Genomic DNA, 19,546 nt, shown 5'->3' with positions numbered 1-19,546 from the left:
GGACAGCGCATCGTGGGGTTCCGCCCTGGGCTGGGCGACCGAACGAAATCCCCCAATGCAGTTCATGCACAGAACCTAGAGGCTCTAGCAGCACACGGTTAATCGCGATCTATTTAAAAGCGAGGTCCTCAAGTGAGTGGGCAGACAGGGTGCTCTGGCAGGTGGTGGGGGGCGGGGGGGGGGCGGGGGGGGGGGGGCGGGGGTCCCAAAGCAAACAGCGCCGAGGGGCCTCCCCGTGGGTGCTTTTGTTTCCTTGAGTCAGCTCAGGTTTTCATTGTGTTGTTTCTGCATGGAAAATTTTACCCAGAACACTCTGGCGCGTCAAACAGGAAAGTTTGATTTCTTTGCTCTTTAATTTTGAGACCAGCGATGCGCTTTTGGGACCAGTGGTTAAGGCCTGGCAGGTGGTGGGCGCCAGGAAAGTGTTTAATTGAGACCAGGACAAATAGCTGTGGCTTTGTTACGTGAAATATGCGGCTTTAGTACCTCCTTTCTTTGTCACTTTTTATTATGAAAAATTTCAAACCTACAGAAGAGTTGGAAGAATAACATAATGAATGTCTGTATATCCTTCCCCTAGAATGACCACTTGGTAACATTTTCTCACATTTTTCATATGGTTTTTCAAAAACAGTCACACCAGGGGCGCCTGGGTGGCTCGGTCGGTTAAGCTTCCGACTTGGGCTCAGGTCATGATCTCACGGTTCGTGGGTTCGAGCCCCGCGTCGGGCTCTGTGCCGACAGCTTAAGAGTCCGAAGCCTGCTTTGGATTGTGCGTCTCCCTCTCTGCTCCTCCCCTGCTAGTGCTCTGTCTCACTCTTTCTCTCAAGAATAAGCATTAAAAAGCCCCCCAAAACAGTCACATATTATTCTTAAAGAATCATTTGCGAGTACCTTGCAGGCATCACGACCTTTAGCCCCTACGTATGTCAGCACGAATCTCTCAAGAACAAGGGTGTTCTCTCCCGTAACCCGGTACAATTTTCAAACCTGAGGAAGCCAGCTGCCCAATACTGTTATCTAAAAAACAGTCCTTATTTTAATTAATTATTCCAATATTATCCTTTTCAGAAAAAAACCGAAAACACCTTTTTCCCCCCTCAGTGGACTCCATTGAATTTAGCTTTTCATGTCAAAGCAAACTGAAAGGCTTTTGTTCATCTGGGATTGTTATCTAGAGTTTCTTGGTCTTTCAGGACATTTTGAAGAACACAGACACATTGTTTTTACAGACTGTTCCGTCATTCGATTTGATGCTTCCTCATGATTAGGTTCAGTTTATCAAAGCCTAATATTTTAGGAACTTCTTTATTAAAACTGAGGGCTGATGGGAGGGGTGGGGGAGAGGGGAAAATGGGGGATGGGCATTGAGGGGGGCACTTGCTGGGATGAGCACTGGGTGTTGCAGGTAAGCCATGAATCATGGGAATCTACCCCCCAAACCAGGAGCATTCTGTATACGCTGTATGTTAGCCAACTTGACAATAAACTATATTAAAAAAAAATTAGTTAACTGGGAGAGCTAAGGACACATGCCTTCTTTTATTTTAGTTTTAAAAGTTTATTTATTTATTTTGAGAGAGAGAGAGAGAGAGAGAGTGAGAGCGAGCATGACCGGGGGAGGGGCAGAGAGAGAAAGAGCAGGGGAGGGGCAGAGAGAGAGAGAGAGAGAGAGAGAATCCCAAGCAGGCTCCATGTGTCCGTGCAGAGCCCAATGTGGGGCTCAAACACACAAACCAGGAGATCATGACCTGAGCCAAAGCCAAGAGTGGGATGCTTAACCCACTGAGCCACCCAGGCGCCCCCACACGTCTTGTTTTAGGTAAGAGTTTTTCTTTCAACATCAAGAGGAAACTGGGCCGTTGTCCTCATTTGTTCTCAATTTCCTGACCCCCCAGGGGGAGCTACAGTAGGTGTTTACTCTGGTACGAAACGGAGCAGGTCACTTTGCTTACTACTAAGTCCTGAACACACATCATTCATTCAGAATGCTTATTGAGAGCCTACTGTGTGTCAGGAATCGTTGTCGGTGCTGGGACTACAGCACCGAAATGGACAAAAGTCTCTGGCCTGAGAACATCCAGGGAGGTGAAGGGGTGGGGGGCCCGGGCTGCACGTGGACAGTCTCGTCCTCTGCGTTGGCCGCGTGGAGGCTGCTTCACTTGCCATTGCCTGGGTTGAAAGGGGGAGGTTGATGATGAAAATCTGTCTCGAGGAAGGAGATTGGGTGCCGAGGGTCTGGAGTTCACATCCTCTGAGAAATGGCTGCAGGAATCGGGTATGACAGTCCTAAGGACCATGCTGCATTTACCTAAAAATATGGGAAGGACTTTTATGTGAAAGGCGACTAAACTCGTTCCTTTTCGCGAAAGACAGTAGTACAATGAGAGAACGGAGACAGGGGCGCCTGGGTGGCTCAGTGGGTTAAGCGTCCGAATTTGGCTCCGTTCGTGATCTCACGGTTCGTGAGTTCGAGCCCCGTGTCAGGCTCTGTGTGGACAGCTCAGAGCCTGGATGGAGCCTGCCTCAGATTCTGTCTCCCTCTCTCTCTGCCCCTCCCCCGCTCGTGTTCTGTCTCTGTCGCTCTCTCTCTCAAAAATAAAAATAAACATTAAAAAAAGAGAGAGAATGGAGACAAATAGTGAACAAAGGGACCTTCTAACAACTGGGGGAAAAGTGAGCCTTCCATCACCAGAGCTAATCAAGAGATGCCAGTGCCCATCCTCAGGCTGGATTCCTTCATGGCTAGCACGTTAGACCGTGGTCACTTCCGACTTTAGGTTCGGTCATTGTGCCAAATAATATTTTATAAGTATTTTCTGCATTTCTTAAAAAACCAAAGCAGGACGAATGTGCAAAGCACTTGACATTGTGAAGATCACCAAATATAAACCGTAAAATACCAGTGTGCAAAGTTGTGTAATTATGAAGTAAAGCTAAATTGTCGGCCCTAGGCTCATAGCACTGGGGTAGGAGTCCGAGAGAAGAGAACTCTGCTTTCCATGGCGGCATTGCCTCACCTGCTCTCAGGCTCAGGCCCGGCATTTATTATCCGTAATAAGATTTACCTGAGAAGCTGGTTAAGGATGTAGATTCCCTCGGCCCCTCGCATTCCCCCCGGAGACGCTGATGCTTAGGATCTAGAGCAGTTCCCAGAATCTGTGTCTTTTTAAAAGCAGCATCTCCTAGAAACGCCTCCTGAGACCCTCTTTTCCTTCTTCTCCATACGGTCGGCCCTTGGCAAGGCCCATTATAAGGTGTGGCTGGCAGTGCTGGGCCCTGGTGCTCGCAGGGTGGAGGCTTCTTTGGGGGTGTGTGGCCACAGGACAAGAACGATACTCAGAGCCAGCTGAGCATTTATCTGCTCTCTTCCCTCGTTGACAGGTGCTTGGATTCTCACTGGAGGCACCCATTATGGCCTGATGAAGTACATCGGGGAGGTGGTGAGAGACAACACCATCAGCAGGAATTCAGAGGAGAACATCGTAGCCATTGGCATAGCGGCTTGGGGCATGGTCTCCAACAGGGACACCCTCCTCAGGAATTGTGACGCTGAGGTATGGAACAGGAGGAGGTCTGTGAGGTCACACCGTGGCCTGGGGCTCTGGCCTGCACACTGGGGCTCTGTGATGGAGCTAGCTTATGGGGAGGTTGGCCTTATAAGGAGCACCCTTGGGACTGACAATTAAAAACAAAGAGGACACGATCAAGGAATTCCTGAGAAGGAGTTACCAATGGATGCGTCTTGTTGATTAAAATTTCTGCCTGGCAATATCGTGTTAAAGTCAGGCTCTTTATTCTTTATAGCTATGACCTGAGTCTGTCCCAGGAGGGCTTAAGCTCTGGCCACCATACCCTTATTGCTTGGCTACATTCACAGGAATTGAAATCAATGCTGTGAACCCTGGTTAATTTGGGATTAAGAGGGCTGTGAATAGTTCTCCCCTCAGAGTTTCCTGAGGGCATATTTAGAGAGTAATACACATTTCACGTTCTAAATGCAAGGTAGACCTATGAGGTTTTGTATCAAGCATGGAATTTTGAAAACAGCATTTCTAGTGAGTTGAAAACCTCCTCAAGCAACAGGTGATGTCTGTCTAGAAGCTTTGGGCCAGATGTTCAGAAATCCCAGTTTAATCTCTACCTTCTCCCACTTGGGGCTCCTTAGAAATTTAGGTGGAGTTTTAGAATTACTCTGGTTCTTTTTATTTTTCTTTAAATGATATTACATCTGTATTTTTGAGGTGTAGAAGGGACCGAGAAAAGCGAGGAGCCATTCCGGAGAATCTTCCAGGAGGCAGCCTGGTGGGGTGGCTGGAGGATGGGCTTTGCACACAGAGTAGACTTTTTCTAGCTACAGAGTCTTGAGCGAGTTCTCTTTGAATTTTTATAATAATAACCTTGTATTATTTTATAATAATAACCTTGTATGGGACGGAATAATTGTGCAAAGTCAATGGTAGCTTTTATTTGTTATTGCTGGACACACAGCCAGGGAAGGCAAAATCATCTCACATCAAATGCCAACTTCAGGATGAGTGTCGCCTGGTAGAATTCTGAGGACAGTGGGCAGGCTGTGTGGGAAAGATCGCATTGTTTGTCTCTCAGCCATGTTTGTCCTGGGCATCAGCTTCGTGTTGGAGAATCACCACTGTCGTGGTGGATATATTCTATATATGAATTCAAAAAATCACAAGAGCAACCCCATAAAGTAGGTACTTTATGTACCAACTACCAATCCCCCTGGATTGGAACAACGACCACAAAAGACTTCAGTATTTCCCTCATGGCAGTTTATGAGGCCCATCCTCTATCAACAAGTAAAATGTGACATGAGTATGTAAAGATTAAACAGAGAGTTCCAATCACTTGGGAAGCAAGAAACAAACTAGCAACACCTTGCTAAATAACTATTGGGTCAAAAATGAGCTTTCAAAAAATATAATCGCAAGTCACTTAGAAAGCAGTGGAAATGAAAATATTATATGCAAGGACTAACAATATATGGCCAAAGCTGCCCTCAGAGTGAAATGCATAGTCCTATACCTTTATTAGCAAAAATAAAGAAAATAATTCAATGATATTAATAATAATCTTCACAACACTGAAGCTAACTCAACAAGGAGTTAAGTGCTACTGTTACCTTCTCATTATAGATGAGAAGATTAAGGCATAGAGAAAGTAAGAAATTTTCTTTTTTTTACATGGCTAGTAAGTGGCAGAAACATGGTTCACGGCCTTTTAACCACCATCGTGTTCAAATTAATGGGTTTGAAAAATGACACTCTAACACAACTTAAGAGGAGCAGGAAGAAAAAAAAATATTTGATCGGAACTAAATTAGAAAGGAAAAAAGAGGAAGAATAGAAATATTCTTTATTCCCTGAAATCATTTTAACAATTTAAGGAATAAATAAAACCGAGAATTCAAACATGATAACAAATATTGAGGAAAATTGTGTGGATGTAACATATAATTGTATGCCAAAAAATTTGAAAATCTCATGGGAATTTATATTTTTCTGTAAAACTATAATTTTCAAGACCCGTTTCAACAAGAAGAACTAGAAAATCTGACTAGATGAATTATCAGTGAACAAGCTTAAAGGGAAGTAAAAAGCTCCAAAATTGCTCTGGGCCAGATGGTTTCACCCAGAAAAAAATTTAAAACTCTATTATTGGTTAATTTCAAAGATGTTTATGGTCTCCAACACATACAAAAGTGTGAGATCCTTATACATTGCTGGAGAAAGAACAAATCGGTGCCCTTTCTGGAAAACCATTGCAAAGTATATATCAAGCATGTGAAAACTGTTCATACTCTACTTACAAATATCTCACTAGGAATTTAATATTTAGACAAACAGATGATTAAAATATTTCTGACAATATCAAGAATTGACAGAAACCTAAAGAGCTAGGAATCTCAATAGCAGAGGAATCTTCTGGTAGATTACTTTATAAACATGAAGGAAAATTGTGGAAAATAATACTTCCAAAGGTTTTCTGATGGTATGGAAAATATTTGCAGTTTTAAATAAAAAATTATGAAAGCTACGTAAATTAATCTGTGTGCCTAGGAAAGACAGAAGTTCCCTAAAGTCTTGATGGTGCTGACCACTGAGTTGTGGAATTAAGCATGATTTTAATTTTTCTTGTACTTTCCTGCATTTTCCATGTTTCCTACAGTGAGTGTGTATTATTTTTAAATACTCAAATTATAGCACTAGTTTGTATTCCTTTTATGTGTCTGTTAATGATAATCTCTGGTGATGCAACACATAGGATCTTGTGGTCGACTTCTTTGTTTCTTTTCTGTCTTCCCTGAAAAAGAGTGTTTGGTCTTTTGTGGAAGTTGTTTACAATAACTTTGTTGACCGGATCTTCCTTTGTGGTCTCTATTCGTGGCTTACAACCCCCCCCCCCCCCCTTCCTAATAGACGGGCTATACCAGGACCCGGACTTAGCTGGTCTGAAACAATACCACATTTCACAAACACTGAAGTTTTATATATTTCGAGGATCTCTTTTGGGCTTTTTCTCATTTTCCATCAGCTGTTTTTTCTTTTTTCTGGAGTCAGTGCTACACTTTCCAAAGTATTGTTGCAATACACATGTATGAAAAAAGAGCTCACGCCTCTCCTTATTCTTGGTATTTAAACTTTAAAATCCCTTTGTCAGGCGTGCCTGGGTGGCTCAGTTGGTTGAGTGTCTGACTTTGGCTCAGGTCGTGATCTCACGGCTCTCGTGAGTTCGAGCCCTGCATCGGGCTCTGTGCTGATAGCTCAGAGCCTGGAGCCTGCTTCGGATTCTGTGTCTCCCTCTCTCTCTGCCCCTAACCCACTCACATTCTGTCTCCGTCTCTCTCTAAAATAAATAAACATTAAAAAGTTTAAAAAAAGAATAAATAAAATCCCTTTGTCAAAGCACAACCACAAAGACAAACCACGAGGCAAAACAACACAATAAAATTTCATACTCACTGAGTGGGAATCATGTTAAAACCTATAATCTGATGCAGGAAAATTGAAATTGTTGTAATATCGAGTCTCCTTCCAATGACAGGATATCTCTCAGTTTCTGCAAGTCTGTGTCTTTGAGGAAAGTTTTACACTTTTCCTCATTAAGACCTACATATTTCTTCTTAATGTTATTTCTAGTGATTATGTATTTTTGTTATTATTGTGAATGAGGTCCTCATTCAGTGTAATTTTGGAGGCCGTTTTTTATATAAAAAGGGATTTATTTGTTGTTTTGAATCAAATGTTTTATGAATTCTTTTTTTTCAGTAGATTCTCTGAGTGTTCTATGTTTGCGACTATATTACTGATAAAAGTGTTACTTCTAAATGCAACTCTTCCATTTAATTATATCTTGCATTTTTTGCTTGTATTGATGCCTGGGCTAAAATGTCCAGTGTGATGTTAAATACCAATGATCATAGCAAGTATCCCAATGGGCATTCAAAATACCTGGTGTCATGTTGGTAGGAACGAGGCTAGTATTTTCACCAGTAAATAGGATTTGGTGAAAGCTTCAATATACATGTATTTTCAGAAAGTATCATAAGGCATCATCCTTTTATTTCCAGTTTATAACTTTTTTTTAACATTTATTTTTGAGAGACAGAGCGAGACAGGGCATGAGTGGGGAAGGGGCAGAGAGAGAGGGAGACAGAATCCGAAGCAGGCTCCAGGCTCTGAGCTGTCAGCACAGAGCCTGACGTGGGGCACGAACTCAAAGACCGCAAGATCATGACCTGAGCCGAAGTCAGTCACCCAACCAACTGAGCCACCCAGGTGCCCCTCCAGTTTATAATTTTTTAAATCCAGAGTGAATGTTGGGTACAAAGTGTCTTTTTGCATCTATTGGGTTGGAATTTTCCCCTTGAAGCCATAATCTAATGGACTTAATCTTAGAAACAATGCTAATTTTTCCTTAATAATCTTAACTGGGTTTAATCATCCAATGCTTTGTTAGGAGTTTGGTGTCCTTATTCATTAGAGAGTGTGGTCTTTGGCTTTTCCTTGTGTGATTCTTCCCTTGTTGAGGTTTGGGAATTAGTGTTATGTTCTGGAAGAATATAAATGGAACAGGAATGATTTGTTCCAGGAAAGTTTACAGGGCTCCCCTGTCAAGTGCCCAGAGCCCTGTCTTACAAATATTATCCCATTTGTCATTTCCAGGACTCTCCTGATTGGAGCTCCTGACTGGGCCAGGACCACTTTCAGAGGAGAGCTGTAATATTTGGATTTTGTTTTCATTCTTCTTTTGTTCTGATTGAATACATATGGCGTTACTAGGCAGTAACCTTCCTCTCCCTATTGAATCATCCCTTATAAACTTTGCTTATATTCTTGGAGTTCAGATTGAACATCTTTCTTTTTTTTTTTTTAAGAGACAAAGTGACGGAGAGCAAGAGAGAGAGAGAGAGCGAGAGTGCATGTGTGTGAGTAGAGGAGGGGCAGAGGGAGAGGGAGAGAGAATCCTAAGCAGGCTCCACGCCAGCTCAGAGCTTGACGTGGGTTTCCATCTCACAACCATGAGATCATGACCTGAGCTGAAATCAAGAGCTGGACGCTTAACTGACTGAGCCACCTGGGCGCCCCAAGATTGAACATCTTTTAATGCAACCCTAATACTCTAAGAACCAAACACCTTCGAATGGAACATGAAGGTCAGAAATTCCTTTCTTCATGCTACCCTAGCACTGGTTTATTGTATGGAATTAAGTGTTAACGACAAAATATCTCTTTAATTGCCTCGTTTTTTTGGCCTTGTAACTATGGGCTTCTAAAGAGCAAAGACTCCATCTTGTTCAATTTCTACTCCATAGACCCTGGCAAAGGTCTTGGCATGTGATAGATTCCAGACAAATATCTATGTGTGTATATCAATGTCTACCTGTATCCCCCCCCCCCCCACACACATATAAGTAGTGTATGTATGTGTGCATGTGTAGATACATACACACACTCACAGATTTCTGTGTGTGTATCTGGATACAAACACACACACACACAGAAGCACACACACACTTCCTGGAATGCCATCAGTTTCAATGAGTTTACACAAATGAGCACAGGTCAACGGAACAAGAACTAGATTGGAAATGTGATCCTTACACGGTCACTGGCCATTTATGTGGCAGCGAGTAAGTGACCCCGCCATTTTGAACCCTCATTTCTTCATGTTTAAAACGAAGCCCTGTTCCATAAGATCTCCAAGACCCTTCTGCATTTAGGACTCTGGGAGGAGACATCAGTATAGTTGAACCTGAAGGGTTAGCCTTAATATTGACATATACAAATGCTATCCTGCATCTTGGGCCACAAATCTCAAAGAGAAGTTTCTCTGTACTTTTCAGGGATATTTTTCAGCTCAGTACATAATGGATGACTTCAAGAGAGACCCTCTGTATATCCTGGACAACAATCACACCCATCTGTTACTCGTGGACAATGGCTGCCACGGACATCCTACGGTTGAGGCAAAACTGCGGAATCAGCTGGAGAAGTACATCTCTGAGCGCACTATTCAAGGTCAGGATTTAGAAAGTGGACTTTAAGGGAACAATGCAACAATGGAGCGAAAGCCTTTATTTGCCACGTAGAGTGGCAAATTCTCTCTGTCTTCCCACTGCTGAGATGCTGGCGTTGAGATGTGTCCTGTTATGGAACCAGAATACGTCATGATGTAGTAATAGACTCCGTAACAGGGACGCATTGGAGGTGTTCTCAACCTGTTTCCTTTTTCAGTGGGGCACACATGAAGGAAGGCATTTGTATTGGTAATACTCTTTCTGGAGAGAACACATAGTCATGTAAAGTTTTCACCCCTTCAAGAAAGCACAGGATTATGCAGATTAGCGAGAGTGTAATTATCTTAAGGATACACTTGAACCTGGCAAAACTAAATCATTCACAGACGTTAGCCTTTTAAATATCAGTAAGGAATTGCAATACGACCCATGTCATGCTGTTGCTGGCTTGGGCACAGAGACACATCCGTCATGGTCAGTGGGTAGGTAGTCAGTCTGAGATCTGTAGCCATCACCTCACACCCTGTGTTCAGTCTGAGGTCTGCGGCCATCACCTCACACCCTGTAGTCAGTCTGAGGTCTGCGGCCATCACCTCACACCCTGTAGTCAGTCTGAGGTCTGAGGCCATCACCTCACACCCTGTAGTCAGTCTGAGGTCTGAGGCCATCACCTCACACCCTATAGTCAGTCTGAGGTCTGTGGCCATCACCTCACACCCTGTAGTCAGTCCGAGGTCTGAGGCCATCACCTCACACCCTGTAGTCAGTCCGAGGTCTGAGGCCATCACCTCACACCCTGTAGTCAGTCTGAGGTCTGAGGCCATCATCTCACACCCTGTAGTCAGTCTGAGGTCTGAGGCCATCACCTCACACCCTGTAGTCAGTCCGAGATCTGTGGCCATCACCTCACACCCTGTAGTCAGTCTGAGGTCTGAGGCCATCACCTCACACCCTGTAGTCAGTCTGAGGTCTGCGGCCATCACCTCACACCCTGTATTCAGTCTGAGGTCTGTGGCCATCACCTCACACCCTGTAGTCAGTCCGAGGTCTGAGGCCATCACCTCACACCCTGTAGTCAGTCTGAGGTCTGCGGCCATCACCTCACACCCTGTAGTCAGTCTGAGGTCTGAGGCCATCACCTCACACCCTGTAGTCAGTCTGAGGTCTGAGGCCATCACCTCACACCCTGTAGTCAGTCTGAGGTCTGAGGCCATCACCTCACACCCTATAGTCAGTCTGAGGTATGCAGCCATCACCTCACACCCTGGGCTCATGGAGCAGAAGCTCCTGGTCTACCTCTTCTTGAAGTAGATGAGTGCTTCTAATGAGTACGTTTTACATTTCATGTCTTACAGATTCCAACTACGGTGGCAAGATCCCCATTGTGTGTTTTGCCCAAGGAGGTGGCAAAGAGACTTTGAAAGTGAGTCTTGGTTTGGTTTTCTAGAAGACTGATCAACAAGCGAACCCAGCAAATTTGCATTTTCAGGGCTTTGGGGCTTGTGTGGTCAATTTCTTTTACTACAGCAAGTAGGTAGTATTCTCTTAGCCACACAATGTTCTCTAATATTCCAGAGGAGGCTTTGGAAGAACATGAATAGCCTGTATACCTAATGTTGGCTTTGGCCATCAGCCCACCAAGGAGAAGGGTTGACATTAACTCCTAAGACAGATCATAAGCAGCATGTATGTTGGAAAACCATGGTTACCCCATGTGCGTGGAGATGGGCTGTGATCATAAACACAGGTTGCCCCCAGATCAGGATTCCCAGACCCACCAAAAACCCATCCACATGCTTCCTGGGCCTGCAAAGACTCCACCCACAAGAAGGAATCCCAAACCCTAAGTGACTGAGATCACAGAAACTTCCTGAACAATTCTACACTTCCAAGTTGAGCAATCAAGCAGGAATTCTGCTTCCCACCCCATCTGTGCAGACTTTGATCTTACTGAGAGCATCTTGCCGGCAGCCAGGTATCTGCTTGACTTTAGAATGTATCAGTGTTACCGCATTTTTGTTGGTGTCTCAAGGCAGGCACGTCGTGCTGAAGATTCCTAGTTTTAGGAATAGGACTTCACAAGAAAGTGATTTTCAACTCCTCTTTTTAATTAATTTCACATTGATTTGCCTGCCCCCTCATTTTCCAAACTATTCTGTGTAGATACTACGATTCTTTATCTTCCACTTCCCTCCCAGAGCCTCCTCCCGGAGTTACAAGTAATTCCTGGCCAAGTTGTTTGGAATCGTAACCTAGCACTTCTCTTTGTTTATGTAACAATGGCCTTCTCATTCATTCATTCATTCATTCATTCATGTGTATTTATTGAGCACCTGCTGTAAGATCTGCTACTGAGACCATTGGTAAATGAAAATTTTTCAGGGAAAGCCTTATCAGGGAAACAAACGATTCTCTTTCAATATGAAACTCTCAGTAGGTGACATACACTCGCTTTAAGAGCAGAAGAGGAAGAGAGGAAGAGAAAGTAATTGAAAGATGGTTATGTTTGTTATCTCTCTCTCAAATTTTAGATTTGAAATTCTGATTTCCAGAGGGCCACTACAGTTCCATGGCATTTTCCCCGAGCACCTGTGCAGCCAGTAACTGTGCCCAGAACAGGGGACAAGAGAGAGGAGGGACAGCTCCCTGTCTGATCACCCCACTCCGGCCCCAGCATGCGGATACCTGCCCGCAGGGCAGGTAGTGGGGTGCAGAGCTGGGAACACCCTGGTGTCTGCCCCAATGAGGCACCACACACTCCATGGGTGACGTGTTCTCCATGAAGGCATTCAGTGTCTCCTAAAGGTTGGGGACTCAAAGTTTCTTCTGGGCATATATATCACTTTATCTTGCCATCAAGTGAATTAAGACTCTGAAGAACGATTCCCCTCTGCCAGCCTCTGTGGAAATAAAAGTGTGGTGCATATTTATATAAGAAACAAATTTAATTTTATTCTCTTTTTGTAAAAGGGGCAAGGAAAATGATTTGGGAATTCTAAGGGAAATGGGTGTCAACATAATAGAAAATATGTAGCTGTTTGAAGGTATTTTCATACCTCGTGAGTATGAATATTTTTAACCTATGTCACATAAGCTGTCAGTGATAATATTGAATACCGTTTTAGAAGTTGTCATGCAAATCTATGATGTCAGGAGTTGAAATGATCAATTTTGTAGGTAGAGATATTTTAAAGCACTTATTATGGAGAACTTAAGCTCGTCACGTGTGTCCTTATTATGAGGTTTGGTATTAGCACAGGGTGTAATACACCTGGCCCATATTTCTCATTCATAAACAGTTGCAAACATTTGGTTTGCTTCTGATTGAAATAAAACCCCAAAGGAGGGGCGCCTGGGTGGCTTGGCCAATTAAGCGTCTGACTTTGGCTCAGGTCATGATCTCACAGTGTGTGGGTTGTAGCTCCACGTTGGGCTCTGGGCTGACAGCTCAGAGCCTGTAGCCTGCTTTGGATTCTGTGTCTCCTTCTCTCTCTACCCATCCATGCCTTGCGCTCTGTCTCTGTCTCTCAAAAAAAAAAAAAAAAAAAAACAGAAAAAACAGAGGAAAATGTGCAGAGACGTGTCAAGGTGTCTGGTTGACCACCTTGGTCCCGAGTGCGTTGTGTTGGCCATCAGTGTGTCTTTCTTCTGGCCGACTCTGTCTCCCCTCTCCCAGGCCATCAACACCTCCATCAAGAGTAAAATCCCCTGCGTGGTGGTGGAAGGCTCAGGGCAGATTGCGGACGTGATCGCGAGCCTGGTGGAGGTGGAGGATGTGCTGACGTCATCCGTGGTCAAGGAGAAGTTGGTGCGCTTCTTACCCCGCACGGTGTCCCGGCTGCCTGAGGAAGAGACCGAGAGTTGGATCAAATGGGTGAGCTTTAGGGGGACTTCCGGGTGCCGAGAAAAAGGCAGCTAAGTTCTTGGGGAGGGAGGAAGCCTTACGTGCCCGACTCCGCTAGAGCTGCATTATTTTATCTATTCTCAGTGACACTGAAGTGATACTCTGGCCCAAACCAGGTTTCTCGCTGGAAATTGAAGCTTGCGTAGGTTAGATGACTTCCAAGTCTCTGTACCTGGTAAGGGTAGCATATGGGGTTCAAAGTCAAGTCTGTTTGCAAAGCTGGTAATCCTTTTACGCCCTGACTTCACCACATGTTTAGCTTCCGAATTTTGTGTGTATCAGTGGAGGGGAGGCCAGAAATCCCAGGCAGTGATGTTTTAGAAATTCACCGGAGGAGTTGTTACTATGGAATGATTGCCTTTCTAAATTAATTGGCCTGTGATTCCATTCAGAATCTCTCGCCCTTCTTATCAGATCGTGTAAGAAACGTACTTACCGGAATATCTATTACACTTCTTATCGCTAAGCCTATAAAAGTATTTTAACATAATGCCATGCCTCCTCACTTTTCCGTCTGTTTCATGACTGCTGTTGACCGGAACTGGCTTCCATTTTCTTGATCGCTCAGTTCATGAGAAAGCTCATGTTAATATTAGTGGGTGAATTCACCTCAATTCATTCCAGAATGGCCTTCGATGTTTAGATAGTTTTAGGAGCACAGGCTACCACTTGGGAATTTATCCATAAAGGAAAAAAAAAACAGGCTATAGGCAATGAGCAGGTGATTTTAGTCATAGAGCCCATTTTGTCATGAGAGTTCAAGATTGGATTTAGTATAAAAAATATTCCTTAACTAGATTGGTATTTCAACAGTAGTTAGTTGTGAAAGCATCTCAAAATACCGAACACGGCAAACTGAAATCCTAGAATAGTGCAGATAATCTTGTTCATGGTAGCCTCTGCCATTATTAAAGGTAAGCATAGACGAACCAAAGCCTTGTAAATAATGAGAAAAATCAACCCAGGTTTCTAGGCTGCTTGGTACTCTGTGGTAAAGTAACACACAGTGGGACCCTACTGGTCTTCTTTAATTTCATATGAGTGGGCACTTAGCTGAAATAATCAGGAAGCAAGTCCTTTCTGTATTAAGTCTTATTACCTGAAATCCAGAACTGAAAAACACAGATGCATCTTCTTCCAGAGTCGGTGTTGGTGTGGAATGGCATCCTGACCCACAAATTCTTGTATGATATTCCTACTTGAATTATTGCCTTTCCCCGATTTTATTAAAAAGGTAAAGCTGGTGGTTTTCTATAAAAGTTTGTGCTGGGATTTTCTTGTATCTTGGCCCAAGTCCAGTTGAGAGACAGACACAAGAATCGGGTGGATAGACGTTAAATTTTATCAGCTTCATTGATGATGAAGGCAAGGTTGACAGATGTGGCTTGGGGTGCAGTCATAACGGGCTGTCTTGTGCTGAGCCCCGGAAAGAGACAGATGAGCCCACCTAGACGGAGGTGGCCCTGGATAGCTTCTGCGTCTCCCAGGCTAGGTGTGTGGCTGAGGGCAGACAAGAGCACGGGCACTCTGCCAGGAGCAGATCCCAGTGGAGACGCAGGAAAGGGCTGGCCAGGCAAGGCGAAAGTCACCAATCAGAGATGTCACTCTCTTAACCTGAGTAGGAGTAAGTGAAGGGGTAGAGAGTATCACAGGACCTAATTTGGATAGAGCTTGCTCTGCATAGAAATACACGGGTAAGGAAAAGGAGGCCTCCCTCCCCGAGTGGTTGTACATTTTTGATTGTCCACGTGTTGAAACCTAAATGGTCTGAGTCGATTCCAAACATATCAGCAGAGCAATCCCAGAGTATGCATATCAACGGCGACATTGTATGTTGAGCGCTGTACTCAAGGTGCTTTCCCTGGGTGGAAGGAAGAAATTCAGTGGTTGGGTCAAGGATACCCACAGAGGAAGGAATCGACAACTCTTAGCTTCCCACCAGCGATGGCCCTGGGTCCTCTCCAGTGACTTTCCTTCTATTCCTCATGCAACTTTCCTTCTGGAGTCCGAGCCACATCATGGCCAAAGAACAGAGGCCATCTAACAGGTCCCCCACTCTTGACAAAGGATTTTGATTTCTGCTTTAAGAAAATCTGTCACAGGAATTCTGAAACAGGCTAAAAATCAGACACATTTCACTTATCCTGTCTGGGATTCATACCTCATTCGTATTCATATCTAATACGCTAATGATCTATCATAGTTATAATCATGTCAGAAGACATCCGTCAATAATACAAAATTAGTCTGGCATTTTAATTATGCACTTATATAAAGTTTTGCAATTGGTACAGGTTTCCCAAAAGACCACGGAGTGGAATTATCGATTAATGAATGCATACATCCAGTCAGATATTAGTTGAGCAACCCCGCAGGCTAATTGGGGGTGACCTTACTGATCTTGTGGACAGCCAACCCCCAAATCTGCACTCATGGTTTCCTGACCTTTCCTGGAGACCCAGGGCACCTCTTCCCTACGATCATGCTTTCTCCTTCTACCAGTTCAACCAGAGTTATCCCCCTGTGCCCACTCCTCACCTTCTCGAGAAGTTGACTCTCCATAGTGTCCCAATCTATCAAGCAGTCTAGGTACCATTCATTCATTGATTTCAAACTCATCTACTCATTTATGCAGTTGATATTTATTGAATGTATACCAGGTGCCAGGTTCTGGAATAGGCACTTCAGGAAGAACAGGATACCCAGCAGGAAGAGCCCTCGTCCGCATGGAGAGAACAGAAATTGGAAAAAAGTTTAGGTTGAGTGATTACAGTGTATAAGGTTGAACTGAAATGGGTGTTCTTAAGAAAGGTTACGTGGATTTGTAAGGGCACGAGCCAAGGGAGCCTGGCCTGGTATGAAAGGGGAAGGCTTCTCAGAGGAGGTGATATGGAAGCTGTGATCTGAAGGTTAGGTAGTTAGCGGGGTGAGGACTGGGATTGGAACAGCTAAAACAGCATGTGCAAAGGTCCTGAGGTGCAGGGCAAACATGGCCTACCCCAAGGACCTACAATATGGCAGCGAGGGCGGAAGCTGGAAAGCTTACCAAGGACCAAGCCAGGCAGCTTCTTGAACACCGTTTCAAACTTTGGGCCTTGTTCAAGTGCGATGGGAAGTCCCCGAAAGGTCGAATTGTGATGGGTTGTGTGCAGGAAAGTGCACACTGGCTGCGGTGGGGGGACAGGACTGGAGGAGGTAAGAGGGAGGTGTCGGGGAGGGGCCCAGGTAAGATTCCCTGCAGCCGTCCCTGGGCCCTGTCAGTTTGCTCTGTGTCCATATTCACATATTCCTTCTTCCTTTTCCTTTTGAAAGAAAAGATGTCTCCCCCCCACTTGTGCCCCCAGAATCGTGGGACCTGGACCCCTCCCACCTGTGATTTCTAGCTGGACCTTTCCTTCTGAGGCAAGGACTGCCTGTGTGGCGAGAGGGCCCTTCCCTTCACCCCACCCCCTCCCGGCCTGTCCGTCGGGCTGCCCACCCTGGATGTGTCAGGCAGTTTTCCTTTATTTCCTGGTCACCCCTTGATCTGAGCCTCTGAACCCGCAGCACGGCCTTCCCAGGAGACCGCGGGCTGAACGGTCACCCCCTAACGTCCAAATCCAAGGCCCTGCCTGCCCCACAGCTTTCAACCTCCCGACCTGGCCCGAGACCCCCCTCCCCCGGTCCACGTGACGCTCTGCCGCTCCACATCGTCATTTCCAGACGTTGCTGGGCCCCCATCCCCAGCCCGGAGCTCAGTAAACCCAACCGGCTTCCTCCGCTGGGGGAGCTCTGCCTCATCAAGCTCCGGCCAAGCTCGCCAGCGCCTGAAGCCCTGGGATCGGGTTTTAACATAAAACATTACGGACAAATCACAAAGGATAACAGCAAATTCCTTCTCTCTTTCTCCAGTCACCAAGTCTTCTTGGCTGTTGTGCACATTGGACTTTAGCTTCCCGTGGGTGAAGGCCTTATGACCGTACTTGGTTTCTGCGGCTTAAAAAAAGTTTTTTTTAGGTTTATTTATTTATTTTGAGAGAGAGAGAGAGAGAGAGAGCAGGGGAGGGGCAGAGGGAGAGAGAGAGACAGAGAGCAGGGGAGGGGCAGAGAGAGAGAGAGAGAGAGAGAGAGAGCAGAGGAGGGGCAGAGAGAGAGAGAGAGAGAGAGAGAGAGAGAATCCCAAGCAGGTTCCATGCTGTCAGCACAGGGCCCGACATTGGGCTCCAACTCACGGACCGTGAGATCACGACCTGAGCAGAAATCAAGAGCTGGATGCTGAAGTGACTGAGCCGCCCAGGCGCCTTGGTTTCTGTGGCTTCTGTCACTCTTTCCTCATTTATTTGCTCATTCAACAATTGAGTGCCTACCGCGTGCCAGGCTTTGTGTGCACACACACACACACACACACACACACACACACACACTCACCCCTAGTCCCTTGAGTCTCAGCTCTTTGCTGGGGGCTGTTTCACACGTGTGCCCTTGTACAACCAGTGCTCTGTTCTCGTCGTGGTTAAGGGCTCATCATTCCAGTTCAGAGGTTGGACGCTACGGGTACAGACGCCCTACAGGGAGGGAAGGAGATTGGGAACGCCCTCTACGTGGTGTTTAAAAACAAAATGGAATAAAAGGGTCTTCACCAAAAGAGAGAAGCTTATGTGCTCCTTACGTCTGAAAGCAGTTGCCTGATGACAGTGCTCTTTAAATCTTGCCAGCTCAAAGAAATTCTCGAAAGTTCTCACCTGTTAACAGTTATTAAAATGGAAGAAGCTGGGGATGAAATTGTGAGCAACGCTATTTCCTACGCTTTGTACAAAGGTGAGTAAAAGTAGCTCCTCAAGTTTCAGCTTTGTGTTGCTTCCTGCGGCTTCTCATGGCCTGTGCTTATTTATTCAAACAGCTCTATTGAAATATAATCTTGCACTTAAGTTTGGTTATCATAGATCGGAAGCTAGACTAACTATTATTGGCCTGCTGCGTTAAATCTCCTTGGTTGAATGCATTTAATAGAACAAGAATGTTTATGTCGTTAAAATACCGGTCGAATATGATCCCAGCACTCTCCAAAGAGCTGTCTGTGACGGTGGGTTAAGATTTTCATCTGGGTCTCAGGAGTTGATAGAAGCTGAGGGGCTTTCTCCTAGGGCTCCCCGTGTACTCAGATGCACACACACTTCACACACATGAGAAAATTTGCATCCAGTTTCAGGAATTTACACACCTCCTGAAGCTTATGGATGAACCTGTTTTAAAATTCTCATCCGTGATCTTTGCCATCTTAGAATTCCATCGAGGTGGTATTACCCACAGTAAAGCAATCGTTGGCAAAGACCATGTAGAGTTGAGCCAGCTGAGTAAGAGATGTGAGGTATGCAGAGTAGGGTAAGGCACTAGGAAGTGTGATTTAAGCATTAACCATTTATTAGCATTATTCTTGCTGTGTTTGCCAGAAAATTGGCTGTTTCAGTGTATTTATTAACATGGGATTATATTTGTAGAGATACATAGATACAGAATATATTAGCTCTGGAAAAGACAATGAGAACATTGTTATACTACGGCTCATTATTTCATAGATTTAGATATAATTTAAGTCAGACAGGGTCCTTGAAATGTAACATTTATGGAGTCTGAATCTGTGGAAAACATCAGCATAGCATACACTGTTAGGATATGAAATGGAGAGATATTAACGTTTGAACTGATCTTCATTATATACTTTAGGACATACAGAATATGGACAAGAGTGAATACCATAGAGAATGTGGCTAAGAAATGACAATTCTGAGTGTCAGATTCTAAGAGAACATGCTTTAGAATCTCCTTTATAAATGGCTCTGATCACTGGCTGCGTGGCCAATTCTGACTCTCTTTTTTCTGGGGCGTCGATTTCCTTCCCTGTCCTCCTACAGCCTTTAGCACCAATGAACAAGATAAGGATAACTGGAACGGGCAGCTGAAGCTTCTTCTGGAATGGAACCAGCTGGACCTAGCCAGTGATGAGATTTTCACCAATGACCGCCGATGGGAGGTAACAGAAGCCCTTCCGGGTTATCCCCGTGTCAGGTCAGGCCAATTCAGACAAGGTCTTCAATACCAAATCTCATAAAGCACTGTTCCAC

The 19,546-nt window shown here is 44.8% G+C and overlaps 2 protein-coding genes across 2 annotated transcripts in view; both read left to right on the top strand.

The window, feature by feature from the left end:
- Positions 1 to 13,868, top strand: part of LOC128772529 (transient receptor potential cation channel subfamily M member 8-like) — a 39,051-nt gene extending 25,183 nt beyond the window's left edge. Inside the window, exons 6-10 of the mRNA XM_053888558.1 lie at positions 3,385 to 3,557; positions 9,368 to 9,542; positions 10,897 to 10,964; positions 13,218 to 13,415; positions 13,860 to 13,868. Coding sequence (XP_053744533.1) covers positions 3,385 to 3,557; positions 9,368 to 9,542; positions 10,897 to 10,964; positions 13,218 to 13,415; positions 13,860 to 13,868 — 623 coding nt within the window. The remainder of the gene's footprint in view (positions 1 to 3,384; positions 3,558 to 9,367; positions 9,543 to 10,896; positions 10,965 to 13,217; positions 13,416 to 13,859) is intronic.
- Positions 10,901 to 19,546, top strand: part of TRPM8 (transient receptor potential cation channel subfamily M member 8) — a 58,961-nt gene continuing 50,315 nt past the window's right edge. The window contains exons 1-4 of the mRNA XM_019445498.2: positions 10,901 to 10,964; positions 13,218 to 13,415; positions 18,140 to 18,242; positions 19,337 to 19,455. Of these exons, the coding sequence (XP_019301043.2) occupies positions 18,185 to 18,242; positions 19,337 to 19,455 (177 nt within the window). The 5' untranslated portion in view covers positions 10,901 to 10,964; positions 13,218 to 13,415; positions 18,140 to 18,184. The remainder of the gene's footprint in view (positions 10,965 to 13,217; positions 13,416 to 18,139; positions 18,243 to 19,336; positions 19,456 to 19,546) is intronic.

The sequence above is a fragment of the Panthera pardus genome, unplaced genomic scaffold (genome assembly GCF_024362965.1).
Source record: "Panthera pardus isolate Hobbes unplaced genomic scaffold, ASM2436296v1 HiC_scaffold_10, whole genome shotgun sequence".
NCBI classification, from domain to species: domain Eukaryota; kingdom Metazoa; phylum Chordata; class Mammalia; order Carnivora; family Felidae; genus Panthera; species Panthera pardus.
Note: the sequence above shows the minus strand (reverse complement) of the source record. Positions and strands in the feature narration are given on the sequence as shown.